Genomic DNA, 16,237 nt, shown 5'->3' on the forward strand with positions numbered 1-16,237 from the left:
CTATAGTATGAATGTGTTTGTAAACCATATTGAAAAAAATCTATAGTAAAGTATAAAAACACTCTTGCATGTGCTTCTGTGGACATTACAAATAATACTACATGCCTTCAAATTAGTGCTGACAAAATGATATATTTATATATATATATTATATTTGACAGCACTACTTCAAGTACTTATTCCCATCTCATTTGCATTAATTAATGAATTAAGCAATTTAATTAGATTTAAATGGCCATGAAATTGAGCAGGAATTAAATCATACTGAATCCAAAATATAGCCTTGCACATTGTAATATTGATGTGTTTTGGCATTGATGAAAATGTACATTTCATTACAGTAAAATTGCATATGTTTTTTGTGTATAAACATGCATTGATTTAAAACTAAAATGTCATTATATATGCAGTCATGTGTTTCATGTCTTATGTTTTATCACTCATCATAACTGTATAACCCTCGTGTCCTCAGGTGAAACTGGTGAACATCAGGAATGATGACATAACGGATGGAAACCCAAAACTGACATTGGGATTAATATGGACCATAATTCTGCACTTTCAGGCGAGTCGACTATTTTTGTGTTGTTTATTTGTCCAGTTAAAGATGTTTGAAGGATGTCCGCCCTGTTTATTCCTCACAAGGTGAAACTATGAGGATATGCCAGTAATCAGGTATTGAAATATTGTTTTAGTTTCATTTTGTTGCATGACTAGCATTCTTGTACAATGTTTCAGATCTTTAGATCTAGACTGCTTTCATTTTGCAGTTCATTCTCTGACCACAAGAGGTCAGACATGTATTTGCTCGAGGGTGTGCAGATATTTAGTGAAATTAGACAAATGTACAGTTTGCTCTGTATTTACTTCAGTCTGTGGCTGTGATACGTAACCAACATTGCTTTATTTGGCTGCTGTATTTCTGCAGATACATACAGTGTATATATGCTGGCTTGAGAAGGCAAACATGCTGTTATTGTATAAAATCCTTAACATGCAAACGTCAACATTTTAATTTTTAACCGTAACTCCTGGAGCTTTTAAACTACAACCAGCCATAACACCCTAGCAACCATTTAGAAGTGCCCTATCAACCACTGAGAAACCACCTAGCAATGTCTTAAACCACTTACAACTTCTTACCAACTGTCTTACAATGTCCTAGAAACCACCCAGAACACCTTTGCAACTGCATAGAAACCAAAACACGCTAACAACCACCTAGCAACGCTAACACCCTATCAACCACTCAGAACATCTCAGTAACGGCCTTGTAACTGCCTAGCAACCACCTACTAATGCTTTAAACCACTTTCAACATCTTAGCAACTGCTTAACAATGCCCTTGAAAGCACTCAGACACCTTAGCAACTACCTAGCAACACCTTAACAACCATCTAGAACAAATTAGCAAACACCCTAGTAAGTTCTGAAACCCTCTTGCAACTGCCTAGTAACACCTTAACAACCAGCTAGAACACCTTAGCAACTGCCTATTAACACCCTAGTAAGTTCTGAACCCCCTTGCAACTGCCTAGTAACACCTTAACAACCACCTAGAACACCTTAGCAACTGCCTATCAACACCCTATTAAGTTTTGAACTCCCTTGCAACTTCCTAGTAACACCTTAACAACCAGCTAGAACACCTTAGCAACTGCCTATTAACACCCTAGTAAGTTCTGAACCCCCTTGCGACTGCCTAGTAACACCTTAACAACCACCTAGAACACCTTAGCAACTGCCTATCAACACCCTATTAAGTTCTGAACTCCCTTGCAACTGCCTAGTAACACCTTAACAACCACCTAGAACACCTTAGCAACTGCCTATTAACACCCTAGTAAGTTCTGAACCCCCTTGCGACTGCCTAGTAACACCTTAACAACCACCTAGAACACCTTAGCAACTGCCTATCAACACCCTATTAAGTTTTGAACTCCCTTGCAACTTCCTAGTAACACCTTAACAACCAGCTAGAACACCTTAGCAACTGCCTATTAACACCCTAGTAAGTTCTGAACCCCCTTGCGACTGCCTAGTAACACCTTAACAACCACCTAGAACACCTTAGCAACTGCCTATCAACACCCTATTAAGTTTTGAACTCCCTTGCAACTTCCTAGTAACACCTTAACAACCAGCTAGAACACCTTAGCAACTGCCTATTAACACCCTAGTAAGTTCTGAACCCCCTTGCGACTGCCTAGTAACACCTTAACAACCACCTAGAACATCTTAGCAACTGCCTATCAACACGCTATTAAGATCTGAACTCCCTTGCAACTGCCTAGTAACACCTTAACAACCACCTAGAACACCTTAACAACTGCCTATCAACATCATAGGAAGTTCTGAACCCTCTTGCAGCCACATTATAGCTTTAAGCCTTCACATTTTTCTTCAAAATGGCCAATTAATTTAAGTCCATAAATAATCTTCAGATATATTTTTGCATTTTCCAGGCAAGGCTTCATCAAGCCAATGTTAAAATATATTTTTTATTTCTCTTCTCTATAGTGTAATTGTTGTTTGGCTGTAGGTGGAGTGCAGTGAGCACTGTTTCTGTCAGTCTGAGAAACATGTTTACTCAAATACCCAGTGTGATGCTGTAATGCGCTTTCATGCAGGAACATTTACCCTATTTTAATGAAACTTAAATTATGTGATTTATGTGAGTGACTACATGGTGCGATTGATTTATTAAGGTCGTCATTTTAGTATCAACATGTACGAGCTGAACCTGGAAAATATTAGTATCATTACATGCACAAGATCTGTCTTGTATCTTTTACTCAGTTATTCAAATTTGTGTTTTCATCAGATTCAACAGCTGATGGCATCCTGAGCGGGTGCTTTACAAATGAGCTAAAGGTGCACAGAGAAAATCATTTCGGCCTTTTGTGTTTGTGACAGGCTTTTATAAAAGTCCTGAGTCGTAGACCGAGGCTCAGTGATCTGGAGTCTGAGGGAGCTTGTGCTTTATGCCGAGTTCACACTGAACTGTTTTAGGCCCGATTTTCACTCGCCGACATGTTTTGTGAGATCGCCGACAAATGCCCGAAATCACAGGTAAATCAGTGATCGTTCACGTGAGGGACAATCACACAGTGTGAATTATCAAAGACGCGATCTGAGAGAACTATTTATTTACCCCAGTCTCTCTTTGCAGAACACAATCCTTGCTCCCCGTGTCTCCCCAACCACTTCCTCCTGCAGAATCCGTTTTTCTTTTTCTCCTTTTCGCTGCAGATCAGCGCACATACAATTTGAATCGCAAATCTTCTCGCAGGCTATCATTTTTAATAACAATTTCGGTCTCGTGCACGCGTGATTGCTTTCTTTCCTTATCACTTCTAATGTGTTTGGTTGTGAAGCGTAGTTTGCGGACCAGACAGAAGTTGTCTTTGCGATTCTTTCTTTTGTTAAGTCATGCATTGTGAAAACCTCCTGTCTCCGATCCGTCGTGTAGTGGGCACACACCAGCGACTGAATGTTACCCCAGATAGTCACGCAGTGTGAAAGGTACTGTGACCCGACTACTTTGAAAATCGTGCAGTGTGAACTCGGCATTAGAGGTCAAACAGGTTTTACAGCAGCTGTGCATCTGCAGGTCTGAGCTTGAGAAACCTTCTCCACATCAAACGTACCGAAGCAGAGAGGAGTCCTAGGGAGTCCTAGACCCGCTCACACAGGACACGCTCCAGCTTTCGGTCTGCGCTGGGAGGATTTTTAACTCTTTCCCTGCCACTCTTTCTGTGTTTTCACTGTTATACGGTAGGGGGCGCTGTTACACATCTTCTGAAAGAGTACAGAATCTCCTGATCATAACACAGGTGAAGAAGAAGAATCAAGCAATATCATATGTAAGCTGATGCATATGTGAAATAACGCGATTATCAACACTAAACGGCATATAAATCAAAGGTGTCTAATGTTACTGAATGAAATGTCGGCCCAGGACGAGCTTTAGGACTGTGGATGTGGGGGTGTTGATGAACTCGATCTACTCCATCTGTGTTTTGATCGTCGTTCTGAATCTGATTCAGATGTAGTCTTTGCCACAAAAATGATTTTATCAGCTTTTTCCTCAAAATGTTGCTTTTTTATGAAACTTACCCACATTCAAGTGTTGATAAAAAATAATGCAGGAAGCTAGAATAAAACAGTTTTTTATTTATATATTATTTTTTATTATATTTACTGTTCTGATATTCTTACAACTAAATATTCTGGGGGAATGATCAAAAATGCTGGCGGGGAAAGAGTTAATTGTTGGACAGTGGACACATGCGTCAAATGGTCGTCTTTGGTCGTCACATCATAGCTCACAGCGTTTTAATGGCACATTTTTTTGAGATGCTGTGTTAAGTAAAAAACTGTTAAAAGTTGTAAACTGCGTCTCTGGTCTCCTGTGTTGGGTTTCATTCCTCGGCCAACACGAATGCATCCTGGGGCGAATATCCCCTGCTGATTTTGAACACACTGTCCCACTTTCACAGCGGCAGATTATTAATATCCTTGGCTCGGCTGCTCGTTCGATTTGAGATGATGTTATGAGGGAAGAATGTAAGCCTGTCGCAGAAGTCGACCCGAGTCTCAGTTAAAAACCCAAACCATCACAGCTCTTCCTAATTCACATCTCCAGAATGCGAGAATCACACCTTCACTGCACCTCGTTCTGGCAAACCACACTGGCCCAGCCTCCCTGACAGCCCTCAATCGGCTGAAGGCATAAAAATGCATTTCTGGGGCATAGCCGAAGAATGTGTTAAATAATGCTTGGGTTCATAAAACATGCTGACAGGTAGCGTGGGGACGTGCAGAAGCACCTGCCGCTGTCACTCTCACGCGAGCCGTTGGGCATGAAGCCTGTTCCCTCATGATCTGCAGTTGGACGGTACGTACAGTAGAGTTGTTTTTGATGGCTCTGCTAAGACATTAGTCTCTCAGGGCAGATTTTTTCACCATGTTAAAAATTGTTTGCCCTCCGGTCTCTTCTTTGGAAGTATCTAGTTTTGAATTGGATTCCGATAAACACAATATCACAATTCACTGTAGATGAACGTGTTGTTTGCAGCTCTTTAGTCAATAACTTGTAATTTAAAGATTTAAAGAACGCAGTTATTCATTTATACAATATCCACAGCTGGCATCTGAATACGGTCTGTTTGAACATGCGATCAAAGGCATTCAGTTCTGAATCAAGCTGGCGTTTGGCATTATGTTGTTTCTGAAGCTTTTGCTTGTCGTTTTTGCCTTGTAAACATGCGTTGAAGTCCTTGAATAAAGAGTGTACATTAGGCCAGTGCAGAATATTGATTTAAATTTTGAGTTTAGATTTGGTGGGAAATTCCAGGTTTGCTTTGTTTGTTTGTTCGTTTATGTCATGTCTGCACCGAAGAAAACCCGACTACTACAGTACATCATGCTGGGGGCTGTGGATAATTTGAACTAGTCAGCTTGCTACCATTTAACATGGGCAGTTTTAAACAGCAGCCCTGGCTGACCTTTGGGGAATCTGTGAAGAGTCTGAGAAGTGAGAAGAGTCTGCAGCCATAAAGGGAAAGTGGCAGAGCTTGTGCAAAAACAAGATCAGCAGATATGATACTTGTTCATCCTCGCATAAGGCATGTTTTGCATGCTGGGACCAGCATATGTTGTCTTTTGGGGGCTGGGATGATCCCAGCAAGACCACAACAAAACTTGTGTATGTGTTACATATAATGTTTCTTAGTGTGTGTTTGTAGTTAAAGAACAAGACAATTTTCCAAATTAATTTTGAATTAAATTGTTTACACACTGTAATCCCCAGTGTTAAACAAGCACTGCTCAGTTTTCATATGGTCCCAATCTGTAGGGAGTAAAAGTAACACTGAAGCAAAGGTGCGGTTAGTGAAATAAAGTAGATTCATTCTACAAGTGATGATTGAGCATTAGTGATGAACACCTGCTGTTAACAAGCAAAATCACTGAAGATAAGAGGAACAACAAGAACAGTAAAAAGAGAAGAGATGGGCAGAAACACAACAGTTACAACTGACTCACAGCCACACAGCCTTAGATGAAATCAACTGCAAATAAAATCAATATCAATATTTATTTTTTCATATGGTTGTATGTACAAAGGTTGTTGAGGTCTGTTTGAAGTCACCATTATGTTGATTAGTGTTCCCTTTATTTGGGCACTTTGTCATTGACTTTGTTTGAATTAATTCTCTAATTCACTAATCAGCACTATACCAGCATTAACCAGCACTATACCAGCACTAACCAGCATTACTCATCCTGGACAAGAACTATACCAGCACTAATCAGCCCTATACCAGCATTAACCAGCACTATACCAGCACTAACCAGCATTACCCATCCTGGACCAGAACTATACCAGCACTAATCAGCCCTATACCAGCATTAACCAGTCTGGACCAGCATTATACCAGCACTAATCAGCCCTATACCAGCATTAACCAGTCTGGACCAGCACTATACCAACATTAATCAGCACTATACCAGCCCTAACCAGCATTAACCAGCCTGGACCAGCATTATACCAGCACTAATCCGCACTATACCAGCATTAACCAGCCTTGACCAGCACTATATCAGCATTAATCAGCACTATACCAGCACTAACCAGCCCGGACCAGCACTATACCAGCACTAACCAGTCTGAACCAGCACTATACCAACATTAATCAGCACTATATCAGCCCTAACCAGCATTAACCAGCCTGGACCAGCACTATACCAGCACTAATCCACACTATACCAGCATTAACCAGCCTGGACCAGCACTATACCAGCACTAATCCGCACTATACCAGCATTAACCAGCCCGGACCAGCACCATACCCGTACTAACCAGTCTGAACCAGCACTATACTACCATTTATCAGCACTATACCAGTCCTAACCAGCATTAACCAGCCTGGACCAGAACTATATCAGCATTAAGCAGCACTATATCAGCATCAATCAGCACTATACCAGCACTAACCAGCCCGGACCAGCACTATACCAGCACTAACCAGCCCGGACCAGCACTATACCAGGACTATACCAGCACTAACCAGTCTGAACCAGCACTATACCAACATTAATCAGCACTATACCAGCCTTAACCAGCATTAACTAGCCTGGACCAGCACTATACCAGCACTAATCATGTGCTTTATACTAGGCTATACGCTACAAACTAACTCATGAGCATAGCGTTTAAAGAACTTTCCTTCTTGTCAGATGCGTGTGCAGCTTAAATTGCATTTGAGACTTGTTTTTCCTTTTTGTGTATTATAACACCCTTAATTTATAAAGCAGTTGATGGCATGTTGCTGCGTGGTTACTATAAATTTCTAGGAAGTTTCTAGGGATCCGTCCTCAAGTGCGTGTGGCGTTATGGTGTTATGGTGTTATGGTTATGTGGCAAAAGTAGCAGCACATTTTGTGTAGGTTCCCTAAAACAATTTAACGCAATAGTAATAGGGATTTTGCCTTAGCTAACACCCTTAATTAACTTTAAATGAATGTTTGTTCTATAATTGTTGTGTAAGCTAATTATATTTTATAACTATACAACTGAGATGATTTAATATACACCCAAGCAAGTTTATATAGCCAATATAAGTTATAATCTTCCATGTCTATGACCGCTGGCTATGTTTGTTTGCTTTAAGTGTTGGACGTGATCCTTTTCAATGCTTTGCTCTTGTTTTGAGCTAGATTAAATAGCAAATAGAGAGCTTTGTTGTGTGGGGCAGCGCAATTTGCCATGTTGTCGATCCAGCCACGTTGTCCTGTTATTTTAAAAGGCCACATGACAGGCCATGACTCTCTCTTAGCCTGGTAAGTCCTATTTGAATGGCTCAACTTGCTGAGCAGAGGTTTCACACACGGCCCAGAAGCCATCAGGGAACAGATGAGAGTGTGTGTCCCTCTCTCTCTCTCGCTCTCTCTCTCTCTCTCTCTCTCTCTCTCTCTCTCTCTCTCTCTCTCTCTCTCTCTCTCTCTCTCTCTCTCTCTCTCTCTCCAGCCACCCACCACTAAGGACATTCAGCCTCTGGAAACTCAACACCAGCAGGGATCTGGGGGTGGCTGTGTTTACACATCACATGAGGACGGTGACGTTTCCTCAGCTGTGACAGAGAGCTACCTAGATCTGCGTTAGTTTGTGTCGCCTCGATCTGTATAGTGTTTGTTCTGGAGGATCAGGGCAAAGGGTGCAGTTTCAAAGGTCACTGAGACTTCAGTGTGTTGGCAGCATTAGGAGAAAGGGCCGGGCTGTGCAGCGAGCCTGGTGAACGTGCGATACAAGAAACAGAAGTTAGTTTGGAGCGTCTCGGTCCTCTACCGAGTCTCAGAGGGATTCACATCATCCGCACTTCTCTGGATATTGGACTATTGCTGATTTGTCTGACATCACCTTCATACCTAAATACTTGCTGGGGAAACGATGGCTGCTAATTCCTTGGATAATAAACTCTTGAACTTGCTGAACTTGTTTAAAGCTGGCTGGAAGGAGTGAATCTTTCTTAATGGGCAGGCTTATTAGCATGAGCAACCACCATGGGTAATATGTGTGGATGCGTGAGGGACTCTAAGGAGGAGTGTTATGTTGATCCCACGAAAGCCCCAATCAGCCCAAAGGAGCTCGGTGGACGCCGATACTTTCAAAGGAGGAAAAAGAGAAAATCAGCTGATTTTAATGCCACTGACTCTTTAAGAAGCCATGAAAGCTGTAAGACTGATGAGCTGGATTATGCCACATCTGGTGGTAATTCTCTCAATCTGGTTGGTACATTGAACTCAGAGCAAGATGAGTTTCCAAGGCCCAGGCAGCACAGTATCAGCCATGGGGTCTATGTTGGAGAAGTCCCAGTCCTCCGAGGTAAAACTGGTAGAAAGCCAGGTAATTATCAGATAAATAAGGACAAAAGCAGGCCCACTGCCGAGCATAATCTACATGGGGTCACCAAGAGCTCCGGAAGCATCACCACAAAGGACAGGCTTGTGGAAAAGAAACTTTTGCGGAGACAATTGAGGAGGGCGGCTAGTTTCGGAGCGGTGGAGCATATGCTCCAGACACTGAGAGAAAAAGGCTCCCTGGAGAAGAGCAGTGTAGATCGTCAGCTGGAAAACATGGAAGGGTTCTCCAGAATTATATGGGACACTCAATTGCACAGGAAGCGGAGGAGGGCCCACACTTGCTCGGGGCATTTAGTTTCCCAGGCTTCTTTGGATACTGTCCAACAAGATCTTAAACTTGGTTCTACTAAACACCAGGAGGTAATATCAGCATCTGTCAACATTTGAGATGCCATTTATGATGCAATGACACAATGCACATGACGTAACAATAATGTCCATTGCACGTCATACACTGGTAATTTGTGATATACAGTATGCTGCATTCACACCAGGTCTTCGTTGCTATAATTATTTGATGACAACCTGGAACATTCGACTGTGAGGCTACGTCTACGTTAATCCGGAAACTGAGTTTTCATTACAAAACGCTCTCTGCCACATTAGCGTTTTCAAGCATGTTACAAAAGTTTCTCATCCACACTGAAATGTTGGAAAATGCTAAATTCAACCGACAGCGCATGTGTAAACCCTCATGAAAACTCACTGAGACGATACAGACATAATCAAGTTATCACACAATTCTTCTGGCAGGATCATTTTATTTAGCAAAATATCTCAGCATTCATTATTGCGTCCAGGCCGCACTCACACACCAATATATATGTTTGGTGTAAAACGCAACTGCTTTTATGTTTTGCTGCAGGACAGCAAATGTGAGTGAATTTTCTGTCATCTTTGCAGGACTGTGATAGGAAGAGTGTGTGAAGTAACATATTTTAGCAACAGTGTGAAAGTGAACAGCACATAACAGGCACAATACCAGTATAAACATGAACATCTATGGGTTCAATATGCGTCACATGACTAAACTTACGTAATCGTTTTAAAATAACTCAGTTTTCACAGTCCACACTACAACGCGAAAACAGCGTTTTCAAAGGTATTCACTTTGAAAAGCGTTTTCAAAAAGTTTACTTAGTTTTCATTAATAAAAACGCTGTCTCAGTGTGGAGGAAGGCCAAACCGGAGAGAAAAAGATGCGTTTTCAAATGAAAACATATTAGTGTGGACAAGGCCTAAGCATTATTAAGACATTATTAAACAGAAAATATTATGAAATATTTACTCCTGAAGCCACTACAACCTTGAGGGTTTTCCGCATGATGTTAAGGTGGTCAGTCGGAGCTCTCGGAAAATTCAGATTTTAAGTTGTTTTCATGACTTCTATAAGGACGTAAATGCTTTTTCAAATTATGGCCTGACATGGCGTGAATGCACCTATACAACAGCCTTGAGTGCTTTAATGATTTATTTATGGATAAAATGGTTACTACATAATATAAATATTTAAGCCAAGTACATTTACCTTTATGCATTTGGCAGACGCTTTTATCCCAAGTGATTTACAATGCATTGAAGGTGTGCATTTGATCAGTACGTGAATTCCCTGGGAATCAAAGCCATTATGGTTTTATTAGCACCACTCTACTGGTTGAGCTTCGGGAATGCAATAGGAGACATAAGACAATTAATTTAGTGGCATGCTTCCACTAGAAGGTAATAGTTGACCTTTATGTTGTGTTGCCATATAACTGGCGACTAGTACTTTGTGTCATTGCTATTACTATATTGACCAGTTAGCATCTTGAATCTAGACACTAGCCATTTTTTAATGAATGACACAGAGTTTCCATAATATTATCATTCACTGCAGTGATTAGTCAGTGTTGGCATGTTTTGGTGTGTCTGGTTCTTGGTTTAATAGCTCAGTCTTTCCACACCCACAGTCTAAACACCATGTGCTCTGCTCTCTTCCTACAAGCTATAATTACACTGTGGCCGGCCGGCAGATTCCTTTGAGTTTACTTCAGTGTCCGCACGTACACATATTATACACTTACCGATCTGTAAATGATTGTTAAGCTGTTGTGGTATGATGTGTTTCCTTAAATCAGTAGGTGTTGGCTTAACTTTTGCTCCAGGCATTTGATTTTAGAGCTGAAAATCTTTCTTTGTAACGTGAAGTCGTGTGAGACGGTCTCTGTTCATAAGTCACCATCAGTGTTTTGCAATGCTATATTGAAAATGCATTTAATATGATTTATTGCCTACATGGAGACTACTATAAATACAGACCCTTTCCAAAAAAAATTGAATATCATGGAAAAGTTTATTTATTTTCATAATTCCATTCAAAACGTTAAACTTCCATAGATTATAGATTCAGGGCCCCTCAACTTAAACGAGTTCAAGTATTTAGTTGTTTATTTGTACATAATTTGGGCTTCCAGCTCATAAAACCCACGAAAACAGGATTTCAAAAAATTAGAATATTACATGAAATCACACAGTAATTACACAGTGATACCATGGTCATTGAACCAGGTTTTGGCTCTCCTGGCAGTGTGGGCAGGTGCAAATCCTGCTGGAAAATGAAGTCAGCATCTCCATAAAGCTTGTCTGCTGAAGGAAGCATGAAGTGCTCTGAACATGTCCTGGTAGACGGCTGCGTTGAGTGGACAGCACAGTGGACCAACACCAGCCGATGACCAACACAGACTGTGGAAACTTCACACTGGACTTCAAGCATCTTGGATTGTGTGCCTCTCCATTCTTCCTCCAGACTCTGGGACCGTGGTTTCCAAATCAGATGCAAAATTTGCCCTCATCAGAAAAGAGGACTTTGGTCCACTGTGCTTTATTAAATCCAGAGTCAACGCAGCCGTCTACCAGGACATTTTCAGAGCACTTCATGCTTCCTTCATTTTCCAGCAGGATTTGCACCTGCCCACACTGCCAAAATAACCAAAACCTGGTTCAATGACCACTGTGTAATTACTGTGTGATTTCATGTAATATTCAAATTTTTTGAAATCCTGTTTTCGTGGGTTTTATGAGCTGGAAGCCCAAATACTGTACAAATAAACAACTAAATACTTGAACTCGTTTAAGTTGTGGGCCCTGAATCTATAATCTATGGAAGTTTAACGTTTTGAATGGAATTATGGAAATAAATAAACTTTTCCATGATATTCAAATTTTTTGGAAAGGGTCTGTATATCTAAATGAAGAAATGGCCCTTTTATGGTACTATAACACAATCTACTGGGGTTGGGCAAAATAATGTGAACACCTGGAAATAGGGAATATTTTAATATTTTAACTTCTAACCTTAGAGTAGATTAATACAACTTTTGAATGTTGTCTATCAAAACATCTGCCAGTTGCTTCAGAGATGTTGAAGGAGGGAATATGCTCCTCACTCAATAATATTCAAGTCAGGTGATTAAACTGACCAGAGAAGATGATGAAGTTTATCTTCATGCTCTAACGTTCCTGGTTTTATGATCATAACTCCATCTTTTTCACATTTTAGCAGTGGTGTCTGAGATTAAATCTTTAATTGATGTTGGTTTTGGTCAGGTTTTGTGGAAACGGTTTTCAGGGTGAATGTTGAGGTTTGCTGTCAGTTTGCTGCAGTTCTGTGTTGTTTTGGACACAATCCTTCTTAAGCCGCGTTTCCACCTAAATTACCCGGAACAATTTGTCCCAGGAACTTTTTTACCAGGAACTTTTTTCCCCCAGACCTGTTGCTAGCCGCGTTTCCACCGAGGTCTAAAGTACCGTGAAGATTAGGCAAATAGTCCAGTGACGTAGGACTGCACACGACTTTACAGTTCCCACTGGATTTCAACCTCGTCGTCGGTCCATCGGTCTTATTTTTTAAACTCCAACTGTTTGTTAGACTTAACCAACTTAAACTGTTGATTCGAATAGCAGACGACTGTTACTGCAAGCACCGCAACAGATGGTGGTTGAATAAAATGCTGCGTGGAGTCAACCAATCAAAATGCGGCATGAACTCAACCAATCAGCATGTTCAGTGCCCAAGTCCCACCCCTGAAAGTTCCTGAACTTTGAAAAAGTACTACCTCACGAGCAGGGACTTTCGGAGGGGGAAATATTTACCCGGAACTTCATTTAGACCCTGGTTCCTGCGGTGTAAACACACCGAGTACCAACACAAAGTTCCTAGTTCCTTGGGGAATGTTTTTGCGGTGGAAACGTGGCTATAGTGTTCGACGGTCCCTGTCATTCACTTTCAGTTTTTGCCCTCTATTCTTCTTCACTGATGAAGTCTTGCCATGCTTTGTGTTCACAGTCATAATCATGAAGACTGTTGTTCTTAAAGCACACAACAATTGGGCGGTTAAGGTTACAGATGTCAAGTCGCCCATTAAACTCACATCTTGTACTAAACACTGCACCACTTATACTGCACTGATATACAAACTAGAGAATATGAATAGCAAAAAGATGAAAGATAATCGCACTGTTTGTTTTTTCACTGTAGCCTACAACAAATGATAACAATCCTATCACAAGGAAATCACATTATGAAATAAATGCTTTTCTCCAAAACACGCTGGCCATAATTATTGGCTCCCTGTTATTAAATACTTTTTGCAACCTCCTTTTGCCAAGATAACAGTTCTGAGTTTTCTTCTATAATGCCTGATGAGTTTGGAGAACAACTGACGAGATCAGAGACCATTCCTCCATACAGAATCTCTCCAGATCCTTCAGATTCACAAGATCATGTTGGTGCTTCTCCTCTTCATTTCACCCCACTCATTTTCTATAGGGTTCAGTTTAGGGGATTGGGACGGTCATGGCAGAAGCTTCATTTTGTGCTCAGTTACCCATTTTTGTGTTGATTTTTATGTTTTGGTGTGTTGTCCTGTTGGAAGATCCAACCAATTAAAGCACACAACAATTGAGGTGCACAAAAATCTCTGTATGTGCATGATATATGCATCTTTATTTATTCTTAATTCTAAACTCACCTTTTGCTAGATTATTTGCAGAACAGATTGAAATTACATTATGGCAAAAACCTTGAGTTATGAAGTCATGCACATTAATTTCAAAAAGTGTAATTCTGTTATTTGTTATATGGTTTTTAAAACAGTTTAAAGTCCCCCTGTGGTAAAAATCAAGCTTTTAATGGTATTTATATGTAGTATTTAAATGAGTATTTTCTCCTCAAAACTACAGTCTCAAAATCGCATTTTGAAATCGCTGGTGTTTCTGACGTCACAAACTACCTTGTAACCAATCAGATCAACGTGTGATCGTCAACCAGTGGATCTCTGAGCTGAGTGAGTGAGTGGAGGCGGGGCTCATTTGCATATGCATAGCTGCGTTTACTAAATGAGGCTAGGGTGTCGTTACATTCAAGCTATTTTAAGGCATGAAGACATTTCTTTTCAAGGAAAAACGGTTTAAATATGTAATTTTGGTGATCAAAGATGAGTTTTAAGGGTTAAAATGATTGACTTTTGTGTTACAAAATGACCATTTCTTTACAGATTGCTGAATATGACTGGGTTTGAAAAGAGGCCCCATATCTATGTTATAACACAGATTCTTAACAATATTAACGAGAATGTCATCTTTCCTGCCTGCAGATCTCGGACATCCACGTAACGGGAGAGTCCGAGGACATGACAGCCAAGGAGAGGCTTCTGCTGTGGTCCAAGCAGATGACCGAAGGCTACGTAGGGGTTCGCTGCGACAACTTCACTACCTCGTGGAGGGATGGACGACTGTTCAATGCTATTATTCATAAGTACAGGTAATGTCAATTTCCAGAGCATATACATGTCTTTTTCTATATGTTTGCATCTGATTTCGTGTTTTTAAAGGGTGAGTAAATAAATGACAGAATTTCAGTTTCTGGTGACCTATGTAAATCGCGCTTACTTGGATTTGCCTAAACACAGAGACTTCGCTTTAAACCCTAGTGGTGTGTCTCGCTCTCAGCTATCCACATTGGCAGAAAAGGCAACATTACATCAATATTTATCAGGTTTTTTGTCGTATTGTTCATAGTGCATTGATTCACATTATTCCATAGAAAAACAAATATGTCATAAAAATGTAATAACTTGCTCTGCCTCGGAAAAACTCATAACCTGTTATGTACAGTAGAGACATTTCTCACCATTCAATCCTGCTATAGATGGATAAAACTCTACCAGTAGAACCGAAGTACCGCGTGTATTCAGTACCAGCTGATAGACGCTGCTTTTAAACGCTCTCGTTCGTGTTTGTTTGAGCGCTCTCTGAGCGTCAAAGGTTTCTATTTACCAGCGGTGAGCAATGTAGCCAATCACAGTCATATCTGTTGAGCACATGAATTCAGTGGCCAATCAGAGATGCTAGTCAGTAAGTTAATCAGAATCCACGTAACACTGCTGAGAACGCACAAGGTTTTGTTTTTATTTTATGCGAGCTGCACGCTCTACTGTAAATAATGCAGTCAGATTTTGGGATTGACAACCGCTGTGTATCTCTCATCTCTATTCTTGGAATGATCTGTTGTGCCTCATAGTCATAATCTGCCCTTTATAGTTTGATGAAATGTCATTTTACCTAACAGAAGCACAGATGACCTAGATTCTGAATAATTACTTCTTTGTGCAAAGATATTTCTAGCCATCACTATTCCTGTCAGTCAATCCTTATGAGTGAATCTCACGAAACCTGTCAAGAGCATATCTGGGTCATATTTCACCCCAAAATCAAAACGAAGAAAACCTGTTTATCTTATAGAATATGAAGACTATTTTTAAGACCAACATTCTTAGCGGTCCTAAAATAAGCTTCATTTTCTCAATGCAAAATATAATCGTTCCTTATATGCTCCTTCAAATGAATGACGTCACTTGATTGTGAGTGAGTACTGTACATGTGAAGTTTTTGACACTGTTTGTCACTGATATCCTATGGGGATTTACACAAACCCAGTATTACTCCAGGGTCACTTTGCATAAATGAAAATGCCTGTCACCATCAATCAAACAAAATTTAGATTAAAGCTAAATCTTGGAATGTAATACCGAACATATCTGTCACGGAAAGATATCAGACATGCAGAGATTTTGAATTTGTCACAATTTTGTCTTCATTCAGGCCTGATCTGGTGGATATGAGCAGAGTTTCAACACAAAGTAGCAGATCCAACTTAGAGCAAGCGTTTGGTGTGGCGGAGCAGCTTGGTGTGGCCCGACTGCTGGACCCAGAGGGTGAGTTTCTACTGTCCTAACACAGACTGACCTGAAGGAGCAGTTACAACACTGTCCGA

At 40.6% G+C, this 16,237-nt stretch overlaps 1 protein-coding gene across 1 annotated transcript in view; it reads left to right on the forward strand.

The window, feature by feature from the left end:
- Positions 1-16,237, forward strand: part of dst (dystonin) — a 197,152-nt gene that overhangs the window by 63,199 nt on the left and 117,716 nt on the right. Inside the window, 3 exon segments of the mRNA XM_084391266.1 lie at positions 473-565; positions 14,559-14,725; positions 16,066-16,178. Coding sequence (XP_084247392.1) covers positions 473-565; positions 14,559-14,725; positions 16,066-16,178 — 373 coding nt within the window.

Source organism: Rutilus rutilus (assembly GCF_951802725.1).
Source record: "Rutilus rutilus genome assembly, chromosome: 20".
Classification (NCBI taxonomy): Eukaryota; Metazoa; Chordata; class Actinopteri; order Cypriniformes; family Leuciscidae; genus Rutilus; species Rutilus rutilus.